The sequence below is a fragment of the Anopheles moucheti genome, chromosome 3, assembly GCF_943734755.1.
Source record: "Anopheles moucheti chromosome 3, idAnoMoucSN_F20_07, whole genome shotgun sequence".
Classification (NCBI taxonomy): domain Eukaryota; kingdom Metazoa; phylum Arthropoda; class Insecta; order Diptera; family Culicidae; genus Anopheles; species Anopheles moucheti.
Window position 1 is genome coordinate 15,135,616 of NC_069141.1, and position 27,209 is coordinate 15,162,824.

General features: G+C 45.9%; 1 protein-coding gene across 1 annotated transcript in view; it reads left to right on the forward strand.

Annotated features, from left to right (window-relative positions):
- The first annotated feature begins 245 nt into the window (after window positions 1-245).
- LOC128300487 (zinc finger protein 236) overlaps window positions 246-27,209 on the forward strand; it is a 32,801-nt gene continuing 5,837 nt past the window's right edge. The window contains exons 1-5 of the mRNA XM_053036558.1: window positions 246-2,395; window positions 2,737-3,230; window positions 4,248-4,590; window positions 5,509-5,913; window positions 22,223-22,426. Of these exons, the coding sequence (XP_052892518.1) occupies window positions 246-2,395; window positions 2,737-3,230; window positions 4,248-4,590; window positions 5,509-5,913; window positions 22,223-22,426 (3,596 nt within the window). The remainder of the gene's footprint in view (window positions 2,396-2,736; window positions 3,231-4,247; window positions 4,591-5,508; window positions 5,914-22,222; window positions 22,427-27,209) is intronic.

Consider the following 27,209-nt stretch of genomic DNA (forward strand, 5'->3'; position numbering starts at 1 on the left):
CGTCGTTCGACTGTCACCATTGCACCGTGTGCTCGGTACGGTGAACCTGATCCGTACGAAAACCCCTGGCGGGCACTCGGGCACCGCTTCTTAAATGTTCGCTTATGTCTAAAGTTTGATTTACTTCCTGTTTTCGCAGGTCGTGGCTCGCAACGCTTGTGCCGTGTCAAAGGCGCGACCGCAAACTTCGTCCAGGGCCGTCGCCACCCGGTTATTGCAACCGCGAACGCATCCACTGCGGCAGTATGCTCAACGAAGAGGACACCGAGCTGGATGACACACATCTCTGCATTAAGTGTGGCAGCACCGTGGAGGGAATTGAAAATTACATCAAGCACCGTAAGGTAAATTGCGCACAGCCGGCCAAATCTTCAGGTGGCACCGGTGAGGCCGGACCCGGTGCGATTGGCAATGCCGATCAGTCGACCGTAACGGTGCGCGTTGAAGCGGTATCGGCGGCGGAACCGGCGCCCTATGGGACGTTTGACTTTACCGAAACAATCAAGGAACCGGAGCACCATAAGAAAGTGCCGAGCTACGACTATCATAACTACGAGCTGGAACCTCATCATCATCATCATGACCATCATCACCACGCTGACCCGGAGCATCACCGGTCCGATGGTTCGAAAGCGAACGACTATAAGAACGAGGTGAATTACGAGTACGAGCTCGGAGCGGATCTGTTCTTTTCGTCGCTTGAGCTGCAGAGCAGCAGCAAGCAGAAGACAACGGCCCCCACCCTGCCGAATGCGGCCCAGCCCAGCGGGGCCAGCCCCGGGCTGATCGGTGGTGGTTGCAGTCCTGCAGCAAAGCTCGCCCTGCCGCAGTCTAGACCGAAGACCCGCAAATACACCACGACCCTCGTCACCACGCAGCTCGAGGCAGATCAGCAGCAACAGCACCATCCGCTGCCGGACGACTGGCTGGCGACACCGAACGAGTCCGATAAGCTTATGAAAGCTGTCAGCGATATCAGTGGCCACAAAAAGGTGGAACTGTATCCGATATTCCATCAGGAGTCGCCCGACCCGTCGGACGACGACAGCGAGGACGAGGACGACTATAATGCGCCACCGCGCACCCATACCGGTGGCAAGTGGAAGCCGGAAAATCGTCCATCACCGAACGTACTGCGCAGTACGTCCCACTGGCGCCACTGGCCACCGGAGTCACCGCTGGACAAATCCATCGAACCGGACGAGGAAGACGATAGCTTCAAGAGCTTCTCGCCACCGCCCGGCCACACCAAGGGCAAGTGGGTGCCCGGCTCCAAGATTGCGCGCCTCGAGTACAAACCAACCCACGAGCCGGTGAAAAGCTACGAGGACAATTACTGGTGCAGCATTTGCAACCGCCGGCTGGCCTCTCGGTTTGTGTACGAGCGCCATCTTAAATCAAATCTGCACCTTAAACGGGCCCAGGAGGAATTCGAGCTGGAACGTGCCATCAAGCCGCCGCTCTACGCTAATGAACTATCGAAGCAGCTAACGGAGCAGCCGGGCAACGGGGCCATCGGGGCCGTGGCCAGCGCGGGTCAATTAACGAAGCCACCGGAAAAGGGGAAACGCAAACGCAAATGCTACTACACCAAGTGTGTCGTCTGTCAGACGCGTCTGCCGACGCATCTGCTCGGGAAGCACTTGATATCCCGTTACCATTACCGTCGGATGCTGAACCACCCGGAGCAGTGCTTTGACGTAGTGCTGAAAAATATGCACCGCATCGTGCTACAGTCCCCGTTCCAGTGCCAACCGTGCCGGTTTTACGCCAACAGCGAGCACTACTTTATGGACCATTGGCGTTCGCCGGACCACGAGGCCCGGGTAGCGTCGAGCGGTAAGTTTTGGTGCAGCTTCTGTAAGTTTGAATGTGAGGGAAACTTTCAGATGACCGAACACCTGCTCGGTGCGAACCATCGGGAAGTGATCGCGGTCATCAATCGCTCGGTGCCGATCATCATCCGCAAGATCACACGCATCCGGTGCAGTGCCTGTGAGCAGGAGTTTCGCTACAACGCCGAGCTGCGGCACCATCAGCGTCACTGTACGGTGGTCAGCGACGAAGCGGTGGCGGCGGTTCGCGTCAAGGTACAGAACACCTTCACCTGCGAGCTATGCGGTGCAACCTTCCCGAACCGGATGCGATTGCTGCAGCATGGCCAGAAACTGCACCGGTTGGCAAACTATTACTGCTCGATTTGTGAGTGTTCGTTCGAGACGGCCCACGAGTCGCTGCAACATCGCCGTACCTCGAGGCACAAGATTATGTCCGCAAGAAAGAATCGAAAATCGAACCTCGTTCCGAAGCTGTGCTCGATTTGTAAGGAAAAATTACCGGATGTGCTGGAGCTGAAGCAACACATTGCCACCAATCATCCGGATGTGAAGTATAGGTAAGGTACGGTGGGCGGAAAATTAAGTTAATGGGATTTGGAAATTGGAAAATGATTGATACATTAATATTTCAATGCAATTTATTAAAATATCCCAATATGTCACAATATATGTGAGATGTAAGAAATGTTTAAAGACTTCACACCAATAATTTCAAACATCGTTCATAGTTTAATGCCTACCCATATATTTCGGATGCTTCTCTAGAATGACCAATTTCTCGGCTCATTTCCTAAACTCTTCACCAAAACTCCAGCGTTCATATTTTTTTCTCCATCTCGTCCCTCTCCCAATTCCACAACCATTCACTCATCTATTAATTTCTCCTCTGTTCTTTCAGCTGTCCTCGGTGTGGCGAATGTTTCGTCCTGGCGCAAGAACTCGGCAGACACGTACGTGACAAAAATTGTACATTTTTCAATTCCTCCACCACGCTAGAACAACCGGCAGGAACGTCCTCGGCGTTCTTTGTGCCGTACCCGACAACGGAAGTGCTCTCGATACCGACCACATCCACGTCGACGACGACGACGACGACGACACATCAGCTCGCTGGTGCACTCCCGGCGATAGTCCCACAGGCGGCAACTTCACCATCGTCATCATCAGCAACCCGGCCGCATCTTTCGGGCACAAATTCAATTATCTCAAATGATTCAATTAAAGTAAATATGAATGATCGTAAACTAGGCAAGGAGACACATCTGTATTCCTCCACGGTGGCACCGTTTCTGGAGACGTCGACGGACCGGGAATCGGATGCCGAACCCGAATCGTCCACGGATGATGCGGATGTGCCCGGGCAAACGGGCCCAGCTGATCAGCCCCGAAAAGGTTGGTGTACATATTTCACCAGTTTTTATTTTCCCGACTCCCCCTTGCGGCACGACACTCCGCCAGTGCGTTTTGAACCAGCATGGAAATCGCAAACCGGGTCTGAGAACCGGCGGCCGGAGAAAGAATAACTTTTCCTGTTAAATCTGGCCTCGGTGGCCCCGATGCTAACCCGTTTCGCTTTGAGGACACACGTTTGGATGACTAATCCGTTTGCATCTGGTCGCTAGTAAAGAGCGGTGATGGGCAGCTAAATAATTGTACTGTCAAAAGTTTGGTGCAGCGAGTGAAACGAGTTGTGGGTCAGGGTTGCGATTTGCAAAGTTTGCGTTCGAAACGATGCGAGGGTTTTTGTTTGCATTTAAATTACACAAAACTAAATGTTGTCCGTGTATGTACGTGGTTAAATGTGATCAGAAGATTCGATTGGGGCTAACCAAGGGCTGAATGTCCACACAATATTTTGATAAAAATCATGAGAAAAAATACGTCGTTGCATCGGCCACTTTAGTTGACACTAAATGTTTGAACATTGATAAAGATTTTTTTCTCAAATTACAAGATTTTAATAAAAAAAATCTTATCTTTTGTTCGACAAATGATGAAGCTAGAACACACTGGAACACACTGAGTAAATGTGGATTTATTAATTATTATTATTAATTAATCTTATGTGACATTTATCGTGATATGATTATAATTCAAAGCCTTAGACTTTGATTCTATTTAACAAAAAAATGGAATAATATTATTTTTAATTTATTTATTTCTGAATGAATGAATACTACCTGTTAGAATATAAACTAACGTAATTTAAAATTATAAAGAACTGAATTTTTAAACTCAGCCCAATAATGATCCTTACCCTCCAATGCTGAAACCGAATTGATCTGTTTTCACCGAGGCCTAATATCTTTTTCCTCGGTTCATCTTCGTTTCTTTTCATGCCCATCACGGTGGAAAACGGTGAAATCTCATCAAATCACGTCACAATTGGCTGCCCCGCTGTACAAACAGTTGATATGATGGAAAATTATTCACACACCCCCATGCAACCGTGTACGACCGAGGCCCGGTCAGCGACCACATCGACCTATCGGATTAAATTGGAATCGTTCAGTTCGGCACTTGCCGGCAGCACTGCCGGGCCGATCCACCAACCGTCACAATCGCCGCCGGTATCAAATACGGATTGCGATAATATTGTTGCCGCACGGAGCCCGCAAGCGTCAGCAGAAATCTTTTTCGCCATGGCTAATAATGCGTCCGAAAATAATACTGTTTACGTTGATGAAATTGTTGGCACCATCGGTGAGGACGGTTCGGTCGTTTGCTGGCAGTGTAAAATATGCCCATTCAGGTATTTGTTACGAACACTCACACACACACGCACACACTGTCTGTGAGCCCTGTGTGAAAAGCCCAACCACCCCACCCCCGTTCTGGTTCATCGTTAAGTCGCCCTCTCCCCCCCCCACGCAGCATCATCACCATGGTCCGACGCAACGGTTTTGGAGAGGAAAATTTGAACCGGGCTCAGTCCATGGAAAATGTATTTTGAAAGCACGCAGCTTTCTAGGGAAAACCTCTGCTCCGCTTCCTGATTATGGCTTCAGTGTTCTTTTGCCTGCCTGCCTTTTTTTTATTCTGGTTCCTGCCCATGGACGCCGGAGGTCCGGAGAGCGATCCGAACCGCCTCGGTGATTGTCCTTTCGGTGTGTACCAAATGAGCCGGATGGGTATCCGGGGTGTGTTTACCTGTTTGCTTATTTGTTGCTGTCCTTGCTAATTTTCCATTTTCCATCCAGTCCCCTTCCCCCCACCGGATCCACGATTCCCACACAATTTCCATCCGCCATCCTCTCCTGTACCACCCCGCCATAAACCCCGTCTCGATCGCTGGTGTTTGTGCGTTTTAGATGTGCGAACATTTCCATTCCAGTACCCACTCTCTCGGTGTGTGTGTGTGTGTACATATCGGTCGGCAGGATCGAGGAAACTTAAAACATTCACACGCACCCCCACACACACACTGACCAAGTCCATCGGACAGTTCGATGCAGGGGGTAGCATGACGATGGACCAATTGCGGACTGGGGAGATGGGCGTGTAAATGGCGCTTTTTCAACCTTCATTAAAATTTTCTCATTTCATTTATTTCGTCCCTTTCCTCCCCCCCCCCCCTCCACCACACACGCGCTGCCCCTCTACCGTATACTTGGGCCCTACTTCTGGTGGGGGGGTTGGTGAAAAAAAAAATAAACACTCACCCCCGCAGGACCTCATCGCAAGCCGAATTTCTGTTTCACGAAATTTTGCACTCATCAAAGTTGGATGACAAAGCAAAGCCATCCCCATCGGGGTTGGGTCGGTGTCCCAAAATCACCTGCCCGCTGTGTGGGAAAGCATTCGCCAAGGCCTCCCTACGCTGCCACCTGCGCCAGCACACCGACGAACGGTTGTTCCCGTGCCCGCACTGTCCGATGGCATTTACGCGCAAGGCCAATCGCAAAAATCACATTGATAACATTCACCACCAGCACGAGCGGAACGGGCGGAAGCGCAATGGTGGGGAGATGGTGGGCACCACGGATGAAGGAATCCGTTCGACCGACGATGCCACCGAAGCAGGACCATCCCGCAGGGCTATCTGTACCAGTTGCGGCAAATCGTTCGCCAATCGGTGAGTATAGTTTTTCCTTGTAATTGTTGCTGGCCTGCAATGCTCCCGGGCATCTCCGGTAGACCCTTGTGCTGCCCCGGCACCGAACCGGACGCATTCTGATCTAATTTATGACCCGCTGGGAAATATCGAAATAGTTAAATATTTAGCAACTTTTTTTCCTGATCCTGCGCGGTTTTCATATCGTTTGGTACAATATTTGCCCGGTCGGTATGGGAATGGGTCGCAGGGCCGGCTTGTGGCGTTGCTACCTCACGGGATGCTACTAATGTGTTCCGCTAGCGTGTCGTGTCGTCTTGAGATAGGTGAATTTATAGAAAACGTTCTTCCTGTTTTTTGGGTCCGAAACAACCCACCGCTTCCGATGCTGCTTCGGCTAAGCATTTATGAAATTAATTCGCCATCAATTAGGCGGGCGGTATTGCTACTGTAGGCTGGCGAAACATGGCCGTTAAGTCGGGTTAAAAATGTAAATAAAATCTCATCCCCATACAGCACGGCCTTATTAAACCGGTACCCGAGCAAAACTCTCCTCGAGCCGGTGGTAAGCCATCTTTCCCAAAAACCTTCCCATCCAATCCAACAGATACCCCTTTCTTCGCGCGGTACGTAGATTCGGCGAAATATGATATCACCCTTGTAAATGCATATTTTGTCCGGGAAAATGATGCCTGGCGGAAATGGATGAATAGCCGGAGACCCGGAGACGACTCGAACCCTTCGAAAGTGGGTGCAATTAAGTCTCAGATGGGATGCGAAAATGACACCACCTTCCGTCACCAAACGGGACAGGACTACGGGGTGTGCAAGCATTATATCCCCACCGAAGGGAAGTTCCCCGGGCAGCACATGTTCCGTTCCGTTTGACAAATGTTTACATAAGCAATGGCGCGATGGTGATGGCGCCTTCGGAATAATTATGTGGATAGAGGGTGGAAAAGAATAGAAGTGTAAGGACGATAAAACTGATAACTTTATGTGACCAACGCCCGAGACGATGACGGTTGACGATGGTTTTTTGGGTTGGTTAGACGAAGCATCAGGAACTGTGGAACTGGGCTGACATTGAGCCAACCAGCAAAAGCACCCTCGCGCGTCAAGATAACGGCTACCCCATGCATGGGTACGGGCATTCAGTCAGCCCAACAAAACACACACACAACTGGTGTCACAAATTCCGTGCGGTAGTCCAACTCCAACTCCACCCAAACTCCGGGAACTCCGGAACATGTAAATTCTTGCAGCCCGCTCTGTGGATGACTCCCTGTGCTAAACATGCCCTCCATTGTGCAAACATCACATCGCTCCTTTTGGAGTGGACTTTTGGGTGTAAATAATTAAATATTTTTATATCCTTACACCGTACTTTATGAGCGTTTAGATAAGCCGTCGTTGTTGCAGGGCAGAGGGAGACCGCTTGAGGAGCCCCTTGGCATGTTTTATAGCAACACATCCTCCTCCCCATAAAAGGGGAAAATGGCCAGAAAACCACATACACACAAGATGCATGTCGTCATGTGACAGATTCTGTAGGCAAAACTCAACCTTGAATGACAGTGCCGTCGTCTGTTTACGATGCTTCTTAAAAGCTAACAGTGCTGCGGTCACAAAACCCCAGCAGCCTTACGGCTCACCCGGTTGGAGCACGTTGGGTCAGGTGCAAGAAATAGTGCGCCAAGATTCCAATGGTCAACCCCGTACCGGATGGCGCATTTCTACGGTCATCGTCCTTCCAGAATTTCAACGAGATAATTCAGCAATTACGGCCCTCTTCCCCGCCGAAATGCTGCCAAAACGGAGAGACAAACGTAAATGAGCTGGAGCTGGCCGTACTTTTTCCTTTATTTGACCGTTCCGACATACACCCATAGGAGAAAGCTAGAAATGGAGGGTTTTTCGGGCTGGAAACCTAATTCATGAATCCGGACATCAAGATCACTTAACCGTGTGAGGATTTTCTGACCTTCGCCACGGCTCCTACGAGCACGGTTCCACGTACTGGCGTAACGGTCCGTTGAATCGGTCGACATAAGAACAAATCGGTTAAAGATTCATTGGTGGACGTTGGTGTGCCGGGCTGTGGATGTTCACCCTGTCGATTACAGCGATTCACCCCGCCCATGCTACAAGCAGCATAAAGACTCCCGTACAGCTAATCCGTGTCGCATTGCACGGAACGACACTACAGCAGGAGAGGAGATGGAGAAAAAAAAATCCCACTAGCGTAAAGCGACGAGGCAAAGCAAAACGATGCCTGATACCCGGTACGGCTACGCTTGCCAGAAGCGCATCTTTCGCGCCCATTATTGCACACCCGGCCACATTAACGTACCGGTGGGTTTCGCGATTAGTGACCGGTCGTGATTGGTAACTGTGCCCGGGTAAATGGGCATATCGGGGACAGTCAAATGAACCAGAAAAGTCCACCTCAATCTACACACACACACACACACAGTGTGGAGCGATAAAATGCAAAGTTAATTACAGAAATCCTAACGTAATTTGTGAAAATAGCTACTTGACTTGATAGATTTATATGTTAGCAACAAAACATAGGAAAACAAAGAAAAAAAAGCAAAAAAAGCACACACACACACACACTAGCCGGGTTTTCTCGGCTCTTCGGTTCTTTGGTTCCATCTTTGTTTCCAACAATTTAAGGGATGCTGATTTTTTTTTCCTTTTCGCCCTTCCCTGCTTTGGTGCAGGGTTCTTTGCGCGGTACGGGCAAGTGACTCGCACGGGCGGCTTAGCGAATATAGTACCAATTAATGTCATGTGTAATCTAAAGACGAAACAAACAAATAAGGTACATCGCTGCTATCGGTAATTGGCGTTACCTTCGACATCGTTTTGTTTTTGTGAACCAGTTAAGCACGACCGACCCCGGTGCGGCGGTGGAGAGTGAATTGCGCATTGCCACGAATGTCCTTTAGCTTTTCGGTGTGTGCTGCTGATCCAATTGTCATTATCATTTATAAATGCGCGTGTGCGTTTGTTTCTTTTTGTTCATTCTAATTACCAAGCAAGCAAATATAATGAGCAAACAGCCCAAGCACACGGAAATAATCCTTAACGTTAAAACACTATAAAATACTACTTAAGTACATCACCCGTTTACTGGGGACTTGGTGGTTGGAATGCAGATAAATTTCTAACAAACCCCCACGAAAACCCGAGCAACCGTCCATTTCGGGTTGGTTTCGGGTCGACACCGTAGAATGCCTACACTAACCGGGCGCGAATGTCCTTGTCACTTTGTTGACTGGACCCCAAAAACCGTTGAACGACAGTGACGCCGTGGATTACACCATTACACCGAAGTTCATCACGCGGGGCATCGCCCTTCTTCTTAATTGGTGCGATGTTACCGAGTTGGACAAATAACTCCACACTCCGTTCACACGCAGTGTGGGCCCCCAATTGGCACATAAACATGGCATGCACATAAACTGACGGGCGAACCCAGCCTTTTAGCCTGTTCGCTTTCCAAAACCCATTTTCCAACCGGCACACTAAACAGGGCGCATCATTTTTGTGTGACGCAGCCACGGTACGCATACGGTCTCCACACTCTGGGAACGAGGTGGGTTAGATGGCCAGACTTTCAGCCGGTACCGACGGTACCGAGCGCGCACGGCAAACCATAACATCGTAACAGATGGGACATTCCGGGCTCGGACACTTAGCCCACGTACGCCACGGACGCCAGTGGATGTACGGTATTAATATGACAAGGCTCGGCCGTAATATACACGGTACCATGGCACATATATTTAGCAACCGGTCTTGTACCGTTGTCAATATGGTTAGTTTTGAGATTTACTATTCACTTTTCCCACATTTTCCCGCGAGAGCTAATCGTATGCCGTAAGCACAATGCACGGGACTTTGCGAGGTTCATCAAATGGTGCCATAATTGTACCTTAGCACACGCTTACGGGTATACGTTCCAGCTGTCCATTATGGGTCTGGATGTTTCGGGGAGTTTTGGTGAGATTAAAATGAGATTTATAAGAATGTAGACCCGGTTCTGCCCAACTCTATTAAGTGCTTGAATTTGTGAGCTCCCATCAAACCAATTCTGGAGTTCACGTCAGCGGACCTTCGCGAAGTTCTGCTATAATTTCTTCTCACACTCTGTAACTTGGGATAATTTGATACCAGCAAATACCTCGCTAAATGTATACTCTCCGTGTAGTGCGACTATTCTCGTCCATCAAGGTAATTTACCTCCTCTGCATCTTGCGTACATCGTACACGCGCGATGAGAAGATTTAATTACGTATTCATACACCGTCCGGTTTTCACGCGCTTTTCACCGAAGCAAAAAGGAATGATATTCCGAACCACGACCGGAACTCATAGCCTTCCAACCAAACCCTCCAAAAAAAGGGGATAATTCGATTGAGTTTTGATGATTTGCCTGTGCAGTATGCAAAAACCATGCAAACCCGTAAAGTTTCGCCCTGTTGTGGCTTGCTACACGAGTTCTAGTCCAAATGGTAGAACACAGCAAATAATGGTAGGAAATGAGCTTAAGTCCCTTCGGAACATTTCGATGTAATTTATGAGTAAAACACCGCCACTGAAAACGGGATCTTTGCGGACAACAAAAAAAAAGACACTGGCCACACACGTTCGCAAACGTTCGTTGCTAGAGCACCAAGTGCCTCTAGTGTGGACATCCTTCTTCACTGCGCCACTCTGTCTCAGCGCTCACAAGGTAGGCGAGCGAACGGTTTACAAACGGAGGCCTTGTTTCGCCGCTCGGAACAGATCCAGCCGAAACCGCTACAATGCCAATTCATCTAAATACCGATGCTCGTGCTACATTACCGGCCGGGCGAAAATACTACAAATATACTTTTGTCCCCGTAATGGGGACCACCACCCACCCTACCTACCAACGTCTGGTCCGGGGCACGGTCCGGCATCTCGGATTCCGGTCGCAACATCCGGGAACACATGTACGAAAAAGATTAAAATTATTTCCCGAGGACAAACCTCGGAATAATGGAGAGTTCTTACCTTTGCGAACCTCGACTTACCCCCCGAAACCCTGATCGTCACCACTGTAACGAATGTGCGCTCGCTGCGCTAACAGCTTTCCGTTCGTATTTCCTATGTATCGGACCCTTCCGGTGGCAAAACAATCCGGCTTCGCTGTTGTTGACCCGCGCCGAATACCCCATTAAGCATAAGTATAAATCTAAATAGCAAATAAATTATGAAGATTTTCGTTTTATTTGCTCGTTTTTTTTTTTTTTGTTTGGGGGGAAGGGTGGAAAATTGTAGACTCTCGGTTTTGTACTGTACACCACAATGGACAAAACGGGCAAAACAATGCGGACACCGTGGGCACGCGAAGACATTGCAACAATCATGGTGTGTGGGGATGAAGGAAATGGACGGTGACTTTTGGGTGTTGGGTTCGCTTACCTTTGTGTGTTGTGGCTGAATGTTTGTGGTGCCAATGTTCGATCAGGTGGAAAATGTTTGTTTGAGGATTATTTTTTATTGATAATTCATTTATTTAACACATTTCAAACCTCCGAAGATAATCTATTTAGTTAATCAAAAGAAATGTTAATGATGGGTATTACTGCAACAACTCTACTCTCTCATGAGTTCTCTACAACTAAAGAATTTTGGAGTTTCTTAACTTAAAAAATTCTATCAACGATTCTATCCAATTCTTTATATGCTGTGATCGATCATTTACGCTATTAAAGTTAATAATTTCATCAAATTACAATTAAAAAATAATTTCCTTCGTTGGACAATGCAACAACTAAAATGAGCTTTGCAAGTAGTTGCTTTTACGACCGTCCCATAACACAATTAACATCCCGTTGTAACAGGAAATTAGGTGTAAAAAACACATCCTCTTGCTGTGGATACTAAAACTCACAATGCCACCTCCTATTCCCATATCCTTTCTCACATATATTAGCAAGGATTGTTTTGTTGTTTGCGTATATTTTCCCGCCTGTATGGATAATGTTTGTCGCCTGTTTGTTTTGTTGCTGCTGTTGGTTTTTATTCTCGCACTCCCACTTCCCAACACTTCAGTAGTTTTCTGGACGGGAAATTCTTTTCTCTATAATTACAGTGAGCAGGCAATAAACAAGTTGTAGGCATGCCCATTTACCTCGGTTGCCTCGCAATGGACATCTATGCGGAAAATAAAACACTTTACTATCCGCTCCAAGCCCTCAGCGCACCAGCGGTTGTTGTTGTGACTGGGGAAAACTTTTGACCCCTTCCGAAACCCGGCTGAAACGGTCCCCGGGTTTTGCCCACAAAAACCTCAACGCTTTGTACTGGGTCGGACATATAAACCCACCGCTGCCGTAACGAGCGACTACGGCACTTTGTTTTATTTTCCCCGAGGTTTAGGTGCGCCGTTGAATATTTGCAATGGCCCATCGAATGGCGGCAAGTGTGTATCGAGCGCCGCGTGTCACCATTATCCTACGTAAGCGGGACGCTTTCAACCAACCGAAAAATGACCAAAAATGATTCCAAGACCCATTAGACGGGGTGGACAGGCTTAAGGGTTTTGGTCAAGCATACGTACACCTCGGTTTCGTAAATCGTTCGCTGTGTCGTTCCCCATTTTCGTCTTCGTCGTAACGATCGCCGGGCCAGGTGAACGAAGCATCAGGGTTAACCGGTTCGAGAAAAGTCATCCACGGAATGCAAGAATCCATCCCAAAAGATCAGACACATGGATTTAAATGCATCCTCTTTTTTTTAGTGTGTCCCATTATGATCCTTTCCTTTTCTCCAGGACGTGGAGCAGAGCATGAAGGTGACGCTGGAATGTTGGACATACACAGTGCCAGGTGAAACATTTTTGGTCAACCAAATAGCGAAGCATTTCTGTTCAATCCAAACAGATTAAATAGCAAAATAGACCGCGGTTGCAAAAGGATTCGCTCGCCACATTTGCTATAAACTCTCATTTTGTTTTCATCCATACCAAAACTCTGCTTCAGGACACTGAATCCCAACCCCAAGAACACTCAGCCCTCAGGTTACCGGGAATGTGTTGCGTGTTGCGAAAGGAAAATCTGTCTGCAAATGTTGCCGTCGGCAATGCATTCCTTCCGCAACACCACAAGCATGATGTGATTGGTCATTTGATGTCCAGGAGTTTTAAGGACCGGAGAAATTGATAATGGCGAAAACATTCGTTTACGTGTGCTGTGTCCCAAATGTAGCAACCAACGAAACCGTCAAAAACGATCGAACCATAGCCATATCTATTATTTTTAATTTCTTTCGTCCAAATACACTCATCTTGCTGTCTGTATTTATTTCGTTTATTATCTTCTCTTGAACAAAAACCCAAAAAATCTGCACACATCCCGGAACTCGCGTCTTAGAGGATTTGGGAAGTTTTTTATTGGCACCGTTCGGGACTATCATGGTTGGCTTGTTTTATGGCGCACTTTACCTTCATTCAAAGCTGGCAGTAAATGGTGACCATATCTACTAGGACTACCGCTTCCAAGGCGACCGGAACCGGGCATCGGGTAAAGTGCTGTGCAATTATTTCCACATCCAACGCGATGTGACAAGAAAAAAAAAAGCGGGAAAAGGCATTCTGCCGACCACCGGCGCCCTGCACAGCCATTGTGGCGGGTTTTGCTGGCCGTGCCATTTTGATAGGCGAAAAAATATTCCTTATTTCGGTTGACCAGAACATAAATGTCTATAAATATTTGCTCCACCAAAATCCAACCCCATTCGTAGGTCATCTCGGTTGTCTTGGCTGTTTTGGAGCCGTAAGCGCTAAAGTTCCTTTCTTTTGCAGGTGATAATAATATATTTTCTACACCGGACGACATCGGCTTCAATTTTTATCGTAGGAGCGAAGGAAACACGAAAAACCGGACTCACCTTTCTGCAAACACAGTCCCCCGAAAGTCGAACAGGATCCGTTAAGACTATTGCGAATTCCAGAAATTCGAGAGAAATCCAGCAATGGGTGGGAGTCCTCTTTGCCACGGCTTGCGTAAACGGACGATCGCTGTTTTATGAACTGGCCCGGCCCGAAGCCAAGACTGCATTTTGTATTTTATGGCGCACTTTGTCGGCGGCCTCGCAACGATTGAATACTTTTATCTACCCGTGCAACGGTTTACCGTTACATGATTTACGATCATGGGCGTCTAAACATCCTTCGCTGCCGGGCCGGGGTGGTCAAAGATCCCCAGTTTAGACCTGGCTTTGCCGAAATAGATTTCTTCCTTTGCCAAAGGGTGTGAAAAATGTGACCACATATAGATACAACGGGAGGGAGAGAGAGAAAGTGAAAAAACGTAGCCAAACCTCCATGCAGAAAGTGCAGAAGTATTTTAACGTGCATTCCTACTACCATGTCCAATGTCCGAATCGTTTGACGTTTCCTTCGTTGGACGTGTGTGAATTGAGGTTACTTCGTTGAAATCCTTTTACATTCATACAAAAAAAAACACAACTCCCAACATATCGTCCGTTCTCTCTACGATGTGCGTGTGTTTCTGTTCGAAGGTCTGATATTGCGATGAGACCATAAATTCCATCTCGCATATCATCGTACCGCACACGACGCATCGCAGACCGGGAAGTTTGAGCTTTATCGAAAAACGATTTATAAACGAGAAATCCACCGGAGAATCCGTTTCGGGGATGGGTGGCCCAAAAGCAGCTAGCCGAAATGATGACGATCCGCATCTACCAAACGGTGCCGATCACCGAAGGAAGGGTTCTCCCATCACAGACTACCATTCCAACTACCTTTATAAATCTTCCCGATACCCCGGGCCCAACACTGCCAACACTTTCCCATGCCCCGACAAAAACGCATCACACATCCTTCCAAAACATTGGTGCACCGTCTGTCAGCCGGGCCAAACATCCTTGACTTTGTCTCACTCACCAAAAAGCACCTTCACCAACCGGAGCTGGAAGAGGTTTGTCACGATGCTGATGCCCGGTGGTGGTGGTCTGACTCCAACGAGTCGGAAACATCCACCGTACAACGGAACATGCCCGTTCGCTCGAATGCCCGCGTGCGATTCCTGGTCGGAAGTGGTAATGAAGTGTGCAGCGGAAGTATTTACCACGCTCGGCGTGTGGTCGTGGTGCGCATTTCCGAGTGATTGGCGCTCGGTTCGATGATCCATGGTAAAAGTGTGTGTCCCCATTCACAGGGAAACAAATCATTCTTATCGTTACCTTGCCAAAGAAATGGCATCCCAGTGTAAGCGGCCACACTCCGCACGCCGGTTTGGAGTTTGAATCGTGGCGGGATTTTATGGTGGAACGATCGCTATTGATGTCTGATTTTGACGTCGTAAGGTTGATTTAAGACACCCGCTTGATGGTGCTGCGTTGCGACGCGATAACGATTGATTAAGGGTGCCAAGGTACTGCTGGGAAGCGTTGTCAGTAGCGTTCGCTACCAGTACACTTGTTACGCCTACTAGCAACTTTGTGCCGTTGCCGACACGGTTTGTTTAGGGAGATGGTTTTGGAAAGTGCGATGTTTGTGTACATTTCGTTACAGTTTTTGCCACCCTCAAGCAAACTGTTAGCATTTGTTGCAATCTTTTACATCACTATATGAACACATGTTTTGGGAGATAGAAAAAAGAAACGTTTGCAGATAGATTAAATCATTGTGTCTAGTAAATCAATATACATGAATCTTTCATGTACGGTTTTTAGTATTTTTCAAAATGTTTAAATAATTTGAGAGTATTTAAATAAATATTTATAATATATATTCTTAAATATTTAATGATTTAAATCGATATTTAAATAATGAAAACATCTTCGACTATTGCAGTTTTTGATTTAAATAGTTTCTGTAAGTCTTTGATAATCAGTTCTATGCGAGAAGCAGAAACTCGAAATGAATATTCCTATCACGCGGTTTCTTTTATACGCAGATTCGGAGATACACGGTTAATGGAAATTTGACAGATGAGCTAGTTTATAGCACAAAAACTTATCAAAAAGGTGAAAAATTGGTTTAAAAAATATCCTTTTCTTCATGTAAAACATATGTTTTAACTTATTTTAATGTAATCTTTCTAAAAATCGCCTGATTCGGCAAATAAATCAAGTGCAGAGAAGGAAGTCGACTCGCTGACTTTGAAGTATAAACGAAATTGCATCAGAATTCGACTTACGCGAAGTTTTACCAGGTTATAGTGGTCCGTTAAAATAGCGTATCTCGGGGACTGCCTGTACTTGGGTTTTTTGTACTTATTTAACCACAAGTTTTATGTCCAAATTGGTGCTACAGCTATACTTCATATCGAACAATGTAAAGTACGCTCACTTTATCCTTCTCCTGAGATACGTCTTAAGAATGGTTTGGCTCCCTCACAAAGAGCCAAAGCCTCCTTGGATGCTACCGGGGATAATGAAACATCAGTGCCGCCCCGCTACACGGATTTATAGCGTTCTCGTTGCGTACACGCCTGTACCGAACATTCCGCATTCCGACGTTGCTGATGTTCGCGCGAACACGCCACCTATTTACATATCCTTTTGTTGGAGGCGTGAAATATTCGTCCCAAAATCATTCTTTCATAATTTTTACAGATAAAGGTTAATTTTATAAGACAACAGGGTGGCTGCGCGTACCGGTTTACACAACGGATTCATTTCGCATCCTCATTCCAACTGCAACCAAACCGGCAAAGTGGCAAAGTTAGCGAAAAATTAAGTATCACAAGCGGTGTAACTTTTACCCCCCCCCACCGGATTGGGACGGTTTCGGATGTGCGGATGTTTCGCAAAGACGGTGGAAGATTCGCAACCGCACGAAGTGCCATAAATATGAAAAACAAACACACGTGAAGCCGGCAGCTCGCAAGGATTAATGGAAATGAAAATCGTAAAATGCGCCACCACCTGGCGCATCCTCCCGGCACACGAAACGCCAGCACGAGATGAGTTAATGGGCGCCCTCAAGTTCCTAACCATCGTAAAGAAGTGTTACTTTTTGTTTGTTGTAGCAACAACTACCCCGCTCACGTGTGTGCTACAATGAATTCGAGCAGTTCAGGGAGTTCATCGGGTGGTACTTCTTCACGTACGATTTTCTTACGACTTTTCATCTCCAGCACTCCGACACCGCACCCAGTTGTACTTCGGTAGGTAGGTAGTTTCTCTTCTCTACCGGTTAATTACCGGTGCTATTGTCTTTTGAATTTTAAAACGCTCCTTTTGCCACGCTGCTCACCTATTCTCACTTATGCTGGCTGCTTGTACCGTTTGGCATGTTAAAGGACACATTTTGGCGCTTCCGAGTGCTTTCGGCAAGTAGCAAAAAGGGAAAAACTCACACCTTTTACCGTGCCGGGGACCATTCCATTTCACATTCAGCGCGTAGATACGAACCATATCTCATGGTTTTTCTTTTGTTTTTTTTGGCATGTATTTACACCATTATGCATCGCTTTGAACCTCACGATGAATACCTAATGTTGCGGAGTTGGCAATTTGCTAAGTGTTTTCTTAAGAAAGACACCGCCCGATGTCAAACTCGGGAAATGGCCAAGCGGAATAGGTTAGCAAATTACGGTGCAGCACATTTGGCGTAATTGATTGTGGGGGGGGGAGTAGGGACAAACTTTACCGAACCCGGTGCACCCGGTGCATAAGAAGTAGTGATGCAGTATGCAGTTAATAGGTACGAGCGGTTGATCGCAAAATAGTTTTCCTTCGCTGCGCATGGTGTTGTTGAAAATTATGCTCGATCAAAGATGACATTTTCATTACAATTTGTAGTCGTTTTTTGTTTTCTTTTCGTACGACAACCGTGGAGAAAATGTTTCCTCCATTCAAAGTAATCGTCATCCATTAACCGTCATTCGATGGGGAAATTAGGATCGGACCGACTGAGTGCAAACCAGTCCATCGTCGTAAAGTATTCTAAACGGGACGGGAAAAGAACCTTTCGCGGAAAAGTGTCATCACACGACAAAAAAAAAAAGGCGAACACTGCAGCAAAGTTGGGAAAATGGGGAAAAAACGGGCCCCAAAAAAAAAGAAGCACCTCAGGTCCATGCAGCACAAAACACTTCAACCGAGTTCTACTGCAGTTGATGAGTTTTAGTGTAAGTGAACCAAACAAAAAAAAAACACAACCCCCCGTACAGTTCTCGTCCGGGATGGCAATCACCAACTTTCCCGAAATGGCACCGCATTCTGGCCAGAGTTTCGATATCTGCTTCGCTTTGCTGATGCAGCAGCTGATGCCTGGTGATGAGAAAACTGCAAGGATCATTTCACCGACACCGAAGACAGGCGGTGACGAACGCCCTACACTCTCCGCACGTAACGATTTCGATGCATCAGCCAATTGCAACCCCATCGGATTGGGAACCGTCGTGGTCGATCGTGGTCTGCACAGTGGTATTGGTAATGCTCCGGAGTGCACTGGTGGAAAATGGTGAGAAAAACTCATCAAGCATGGACGGCGGAACCGAAGGAACAAAAAAAAAACATGGACGAAGGGTTCTTCACCGTTCCTTCTAACCGAGAAGTTCTTCGGTGCAGTGCGCCAGTGAACCATCGGCCAAGGATGCAAATTGGCCATCGAACACTTGACAGTGAACGCTGCATATTCACTCGTTCTCTCAACGGAACCTCCCCCTCGTGTGCCCCGACAGCTATCATTCTGGCGGAAATGCACCGCACGGCCATAAGAAAAACTACACTTGATTATAATAATAAACATAAAAATTTATCGCATCATCCATTTCAGTCCAGCGAGGGGGAGAAGTGAAAAAGGACAACAAAGGAAATGAACGAAAAAGATGAGCTTCGGGACGGAATGCTGCCTCGTCCTTGAGGAAGCCATAAAAGGAAGGCACCGCTGTGAAAAGCGACCGGAAAAAATATATATATATATCTCGTTCCCGAACGCAACTCAAACGAACGGAACGAACGGATCTCCAAGATGTCATTTGCATTTCGAACGTAAAATGTCACATCATGCAAAGCAAGGAAGCGATCGTCTAGTACGGCGACCAGTCTATTTGATGGGAATTGTCGCGATAGGGCACTGGGCGGTCCCCGGAGAATGCCGGGGTGGAACAGTTTTCGAAGGAAAAACGACGGCCACCCGTGTGGACCGGCTTATAGATATATATGATAATTGCATTCCGCTTTTGGGATGAATGGTTTTTAGTGCACGATAGTCGTAAGTTTGAGTTTTGCATACGAGAGGACACACGGATCCGTACTGACCGCTTTCTTTGTTCGGAGCAGTCACGAAAATTCACTGCAAAAGTATATTGCCGACTGCCGAACCCGGCGATACGGGCCACAGTGAACTCTCGCACATAACAATCACTGACAGAAAGGATGATAATGTATAGTTTAATATAAATGTTATAAGAATGAACTAATGGCGTATAACGTACAACATGTATAATTTTTCTCACATTTCTCATGCCACTCTTGATGTGTTGTTGCTTGCTCTTGTGCGAATTTTGGTTTCGTTAATACTGGAGTGAGAAAAAAATACTTAAACTAGCAATCACTCGAGGAATCGATGGAGTCCGGACCACTATTTGGGGATGAGAAATCGTGATATACTCTCAGAAGTTCCGAGTCCCGAACTCAGATATCTCTGCTAGTCAGCGGTGGATCAAACGGTAGGCGGAGTAGGCGGTCGCCTAGGGCCTCGCCGTGTTGGGGGCCCCAAAAAATGTGTGCCGATTGTGCGATTTTTGAAAATTTAACAGCAGAGTTAATTTATACCAAAAAATTAATTTAAAAAGTAAAAAATTGATCAAAAATAACTTCCTTGGTTATATAAAACATTTGTTTCTATGTGATAAATTAAATGCAGAAAAGAATATCGACTTTGTGACTTTAAAGTATAAACGAAATTGCACCAAGACCAAGAACACAAATTTTTCAGTTAGTCGAGAAAAATTTCTTCGAAAACTACCAGTTTCCGAACGTATAATACCAGGAGAGCATCCACGGAAGAGGTAGCTCTTAGTACAGCAATTTTGCTCAAAATCCGCCGAAAGGTATGCAATGTTTACACACCAACTTTGCATACAAACCAACTGTTTTCAGATTTTCGATACCAGGAGAGCATGTTTTCCAAGAGGTAACTCCTGGTACCAGCCGAGTACCAGGATGTTGCACAACACATGTTGCACAACACATGTTGCGCAACATATGTTGCACAATATCTGGCTTGCAACGTATGTCGCGCAACATATGTCGCGCAACATATGTTGCGCAACATCTGGCATGCAACATCTTACATGCAACAACTTGGGATTGCAATTTTGGTCGAAAACCGCCGAAAGGTATGCAATGTTTAAATACAAATTTTTCCTTTAATCGAGAAAAAATTCTTCGAAAACTACCAGTTTCCAAATGTATAGTACCAGGAGAGCATCCACGGAAGAGGTAGCTCCTGGTACTACTGCGCCGTAAGGTATGCAATGTTTATACACTATATAAACGCCGTAAGGTATGCAATGTTTATGAACTATATAAACGCCGTAAGGTATGCATACATTGCAGTATTGGCGTTTATATAGTGTATAAACATTGCATACCTTACGGCGCTAGTACCAGGAGCTACCTCTTCCGTGGATGCTCTCCTGGTACTATATATTCGGAAATTGGTAGTTTTCGAAGAAATTTTTGTCGATTAACGGGAAAGTTAGTGTTTAAACATTGCATACCTTTCGGCGGTTTTCGACCAAAATTGCTGTACTAGGTGCTACCTCTTCTGTGGATGCTTTCCTGGTATCGACAATCTGAAAATAGCTGGTTTGTATGGAATTTCGTACCAGCCAACGGAAAGTTTGAGCGGAATGAAGAATGTTTTCCGTGTTATCCATCTTCCTTACACTAGCGTGATCGCTCTCACGGGTTTGATAGTATGCAATGCAATAGTGATGGGCAAATTAATTCCACACTGCAGGTGTCACCTCTTGAAAAACATGCTTTCCTGGTATCGGAAATCTGAAAACAATTGTGTTGTTCATCGCCTAAAAAATCAACATGAGCGAAACAGGTTTCTAAGAAATTTCTCTGATTGTTACCGAAGAAGTAAACCGATTGAAAACTGTACATTAGGCGAAAAATCGTAGAAGCGATCGCGTTGGACTAATCAGGAATCGTAAATGTACGTAAATCGTGGAAAATATGCTCCAAGTAGTGGCGTTATGGTTCTCCTTAGCGCATACAAACGTTTATATATAGACTAGCTTGGGATGACTCATGCTCACAACAAAGGGATAATTAATTGATAATCAAGGTGCCATTGATACAAGTGCGATAAATGCTGGATGTTTACTACCGTTCTATTATTACCCAGTGGCGGATCTAACAGCGGACGACCTCGAAAAAAGCTGAATCTGGTACTGCCCTACTCGTCAGATGCAATCGGTCTAAGCACCAAATTACTGGAGTTCTGTTCTGTATTTTGTCAAACACATTTTAACAAACCTGAAGAAGGCGATGTCTCATACTACTAACTGACACGGTTGAGCGCATGCCAGTTCTTTTCGGCTTGATCAAGCCTTTTACTGTTTAATTTTAGATAATTTAGGTTACGTTTAATTTCTAAAACCTTCTCTCTCTCTTCTTTACGAAGCGATCTAGTAGGTCATGCCTGCCATTTCCGGTCTACTAGACTTATTTAGCCACGTAGCTGGATTGTCAGTCCTTGCTACGGGGGATAGGTCCGGATGGGATTTTGGTCCGATCCGTTCGTGTGAAGATCGGCGCCGCTACTTTCCAATGTCTTCAATATCATCTCTTCTCTATTTAACCTGCTCAGACTACTCTACATTACTCTGAACTCCAAAAACTGGTTGTGGTGATTGTGGTTTGTAAATTAACACTCGCTTCCTTCATGTTAGCTACAAACCATAGCAAGTTATCTTCAAGGAATTCCTAGACGATAGATTGTTCATTTTTGAAAGAAAAGTAGACAATTCTGGCGGGTTTAATTTGTTCTGTTTGCAGTTTGATTATATAAAGTTCCATAAGACTCTTAAAAGATTCCGATTTGTTGAGAAGCATAATTTTATTCATTAAGAACAAGTTCAAGTACAAGTTCACTACATGATGGGTGTAATTGATGCATTGGAAAGAGATGCTGATGGATATCAATAATATTACAGCCAATTCAGCATATGTGCCCCTGCGACTGTCCGAACCGTTTCAACACCTTGAAATCCGCAGTGATTGATCGCTCCCACAGACGTTAGTTTGCATCACACATACACACTAATACGCCTTTCTTCTCCCACAGTCACATCATGCTGCAGCATAGCCGCGTCCATCAAGACCAACGATCCGTCAAGGAGTTTGCCTGCCAGCACGAAGGATGTCACTATCTGGCCCGTTCCGCTGCCGATGCCCGGCGCCACTTGGTGTCCCATACGAGCGAACGAAACTTTGCCTGCGGTGATGATGGCTGTGACTATCGGGGGAAATCTCTCGCCCAGTTGCGTAGGTAAGTGGAGCTGCTTGCGTAATTGAGCATTAATTTCAGGCATAATTAGGCTACCTCTTGAAAGTATCCGGCATCCAAAGACGATGACGGATGGTTGTGTGTTGTGGGTATTTATTTTTTTTCCTCTCATCTCATCCCCGTTTGATTAATAAATTACCATTCGCTAGGGAAAATTGGGGCCGAATTCTTCGCAAGAAAGCTATCAATTAATTTGTACATCTCGCTCCCGGTGGCATGACGTACGGCTGCCGGTGGGATTATCTCATCAATATCGGCAAATCCTGCGCGCTGGTCCGCGTAATGTGTGCTAGCCACAGATGGGATTTAAGTACATTAGCATTATCTGGCTTTGCGTACATTTTTCTTTGCACTCTTCGCGGTGAATCGTGGCTATCGTGGAACTGGTGTATTAGCATTGAATTCAAAGTATTGTGTGTGTGTGTGTGTGTTAACGCATGCTTCCATAAATGGAGCATCACGCCTAGAACCTTAAATCAGATAGATTACGTACGTACACATGTCCCGCACTTTCATCGAAACGGTTCGGCAAGAAGAATTTCCTTGTAACCGCGACAACAACAGCGGCTAAGGCGGCTGAACACGCAGTAAACATAAAATGCGACAAAAAAATGTTACTACATAAATGCAAAACATGCTACCCTGTGCGCTCTATCTCGCGGGAACGGGGAGATAATTTATCAAGGATGGATACCCTTTCGTTTTCGTCGTCCTCCGGCCGCGTCTTCAAGCGTCTTCGGACGCGCGTAACAAGCGAGCCGATAAACGATCTGCATGAATCTTACGCATGAAGGATTTCCACCTTTGTTGCCCAACGCGTTCGACGTGCTGCATTATGCGTTTCGTCGAAGCCGTTCGAAATATTTCAGCCGTTCAAACAGAAACTGCTCACAACGCAAAACAAAACAAAAACAAAACAGTGCAGTGGCGATTGCACCAAACAAAACTACAAGGCAATGGAGAATAATTAAATTAAATTAATACCGCATTCCTTTGATATCGAAGCACTTTTTTATTGTTTTTAATTTTCAATCTTACACATGGTCACTACCGTCCGCTGCTACCGACGGCGTTGCCACCGCACCACCGGTCCGCATCACCGTTTCGTCATATTAAGATCGGCCTTACGCACCCCGGTGTAGTACATGGGAAGGATTTGCCCCGATGCGAGGATATCCAGCGCTGCCCAGGAACATAAATAAGCGGTGGAATGGCAGACGAGTGAGAATGACGTGCCCACCGTCTTGCCCGTGCAACGGGGAAAAGATGCGTTGGTTAAAGGATATCGAAATAATTGGACACACGAGAGAGCGCGGTGTGTCGTGCATCGATCGCGGTGTGGGATATTGGATGGAAATTGACGGGTGCACGGGTGCAATTTCTGACCGGGAACGTACGTAAATTCAATAGACGCGAATACCTGATCACTGATCGGTTTATGTGTGTTTTTTTATTATTTTCTTTCCCTTTTCTGCTGCTCCAAAGAATGCAATTTTGTGGTCTTTTGAGACATGCATTCGGGTATTTGACGAAGAATGTTTAGAAAACTCTCTCATGCAACAACATGTATTTTACAAATGTGCAAACAATGAATCAGTAATGTATATCAAACTTGAAAATAAGTATATGTTATACAAGAAAGATTTAAATAATAGCGAAAAGCGCTTATTAGAGGCATACAAGGGAAGGTTCCGAAAGGTTTTAATAGTACTCAAACAGTTTTTGAAATACCTCATCAATTCGCTCACCAATGATGTTAACTGAATGCTCTTAAATGAATCAGTTTATCACCCTTTTAGTAAACAGATATTGCCAATTAATATAACATTATATTCCGGTAATATACGACCAAGAAATGTGCCAATCGCACATCGATATCGCATCAAAACCGCAATGGAGCATTTGCTCCAAGTTTTCTGACGAATCGAAAACGATGCCACGCCATGAATTCCGCAATCCGAAGAAAACGCTCCGGAATGCATATTGTGCTAAATGCAATCGGTACTGCAACGGTAGCAGCGAATCCAACATTCGCAATACGGGGAAGCACTGCAGGAGCAAAAGGCACGAAAAAAGATTATCCATGCCACGAGTTTTAGCGATCTCGATGATGGGACTCAAAGGGAGACACAAAGCAAATCTGAATAACTGAGACGCCGTGTGAGTCACTAAACAATCGAACAAGCAAAAGGATCGGGGACAACCCAACGATTACGCTTGACGCTACCGAAGGAATGTGCACGAAAAACGGCGCGATTCTTCTGCCAACAAGAATATGCACCTTATCGCCGTATAGGGAAAGAATTGCGGATGGAACCGTTCCACCTTTGTTCCATTAGGACAAAAAAGCTGTCTGTCATGGGTTTAATATTGTCAAAATCTAGATCAAATAAGATATCTTCCAGATAGAAAGGAGGCAATGTCACGACTCGAGGAGTTTGGTATTATTGGAGCTTGTTTGGCTCTTCTCAACCTATGTCTGCTCAGGATTCACTCAATCCGGAACAAGTGGCATTCCAATGAATGTCCCAATGGATGGCGAATGTACAAGAGATGTCCAGTGTCGTCCTTATTGGAACTTTTTTTTTACTTTTAAAAGTATTGCAGTGTATTACAATATAATTAGATAATTATTGATAATTAAGATAATTAAGCAAGATTATTATTGGAATTATGTCAGCAATCATGTCAATCCGTAGAGCCTACCGAACTAATTCACCCTTATTGGGCAGGAAATCCAATATCCGGATTTCCTTCCCTTGAAGTTTGTAGAGAATGAACTCTTGACGGTCTGGTCCTCCGGAAGGAATTTTGAATTGGTTCTGTCTTGACGAGCTACACCTTAGGAGTAACACTGATTGATGCAATGCCGAATAGATGATCCTTACTTTCATTCATTCAAGAATCTTTATCAAGACTTGAATTGTTTTAGAGTAATTCACCAGAAATTAACTCATCTACACCTATCTTTTATACATTATAACGAACCCTAATTAATTAAATAGATGATAAGATGATTTTGGTCTTCTATTTGATAGAATGTCTAGACTATAAGGTTTAGTTAATTAATAAAGTCAAGCAAAGTAATTGGATCAAGCTCAATCGTCACACAAAGAGCCATACCCACCATTCCAATTATAAACGTCACTTTTTTATTCAAATATGCAACGTGAAACATTATGTCACTTGTCAAAAAACATTTCCCATTAAACAGTGCATTATCCTTTTGCGGATTGCCAGCAAAAGCTGGCGTTATCATTAACCTTAAACATTGTATGAAAACATGGATCGCTTTATACACCTTAACCGGACCAGCTACACACTACTTTCATGAATAATGCATAATTATTGCACTGTTTGCCATCATGGTGTATCATAAATTAAGTTACTCTTCTTTACACGCTTGCAAAAACAATACGATTGTTGTTGTGGTCGACTCCCGACCCAACACCCTCCAAAGTCCCACAAGGTCCCACTCCCCTGCCTCCTGGTGAATTCTACTTCATCAAGATCAACGCGCCGAATCGGTCACGAATTTATCAACCATTTCGATATAAATTCTTTTCCCGCTCCAAAACATCGAACCGGAAGCGGGATCACCACCCGCGCCAGGAAGGTGCACGCGGTTAATATTCTACCCAAAGCCAGCCCATTGTTCGGCTCACCGGCGCGGTGAGTTTTGCACCAGTTTATTTAACTTTTCGAATCCCTCGGGACACCAGTCGGTTAATATCATCGGTTGCATATGCATATTTTCGTATATCTTGTGGCGCACATCATGCTTTCTTTTGCTTGCGCCACCGAGCTAGTAAGTACCGGACGGCTAGTTATTTTTATTAAGCGTAAACCGGGGGTCTCCCTTAGTACGATTCCATAATCTGCCCATTTTTGCAAAAAAAAAAAACACTGGTTGGTTCGGACAATTCTACACTACACTACTCGGGTCTCTCGCAAGAACGCCCAAGCGGAAAAAAAAGAATTCCAACCAGCATTCGAACAGAATGGTACGGGACGAAAAAGGGCCCCTTTTTTCCCTACGCTCAGATAATTCTTTATGTTATTATTTCATTTTATTATCATTTGCATTATTATGCATTCCACTACCCCCTTCCCGGAGCAGAGATGCAAATGCATAATAATGCATAATGGGGCAGTATGCGAAGGCAGCAGAAGGCGGAACACTGGCTACATTTACGTGGATGACGATGTTAATGACGCTGTTGGATGTGTCATCAATATCTTGCCGCGGAAGCGCAACCACCGCCTAGGAGATCCCCATTGGTGGGTAAACAGATTTTACAGCCAGCCGTCGTACGCCCGTCGTGTTCTTCTGTGCGATGTCCGGGATGGTGCATTGCAGACGATCAGCACAAACTCGACCCGGGGCCCGGGTGCAGTCTTAATCAAAACAGACAATCCTCACGATACGCACATTAAGAAGCTGTGCTGGCTTGGTTTGGCTTCTTTCGGGCCAGGCAGGAGAACGAGATCCCATTTACATGAGCTTTTTCGTGTAGCGCAACGGCCAAAGAAAACCCGCACCCACTTTCCCAGCAGCAGCGGCAGCCAACGATCAGCCACTGGTTGGAACCGTGCGGGAAATGTGTGCAAACCGAACACAAAAGACAATAGTGTGAAGGCAATGAAGATCAGGAAAAACTGTGCCCACCACCACGGCCCCCCGGGGGAGCGTATCAAACCATCAGCCCCGTACCAGCATCCGACAAATCCGGAACGATTTGTTTACTTCCGTAACGTCCGACTG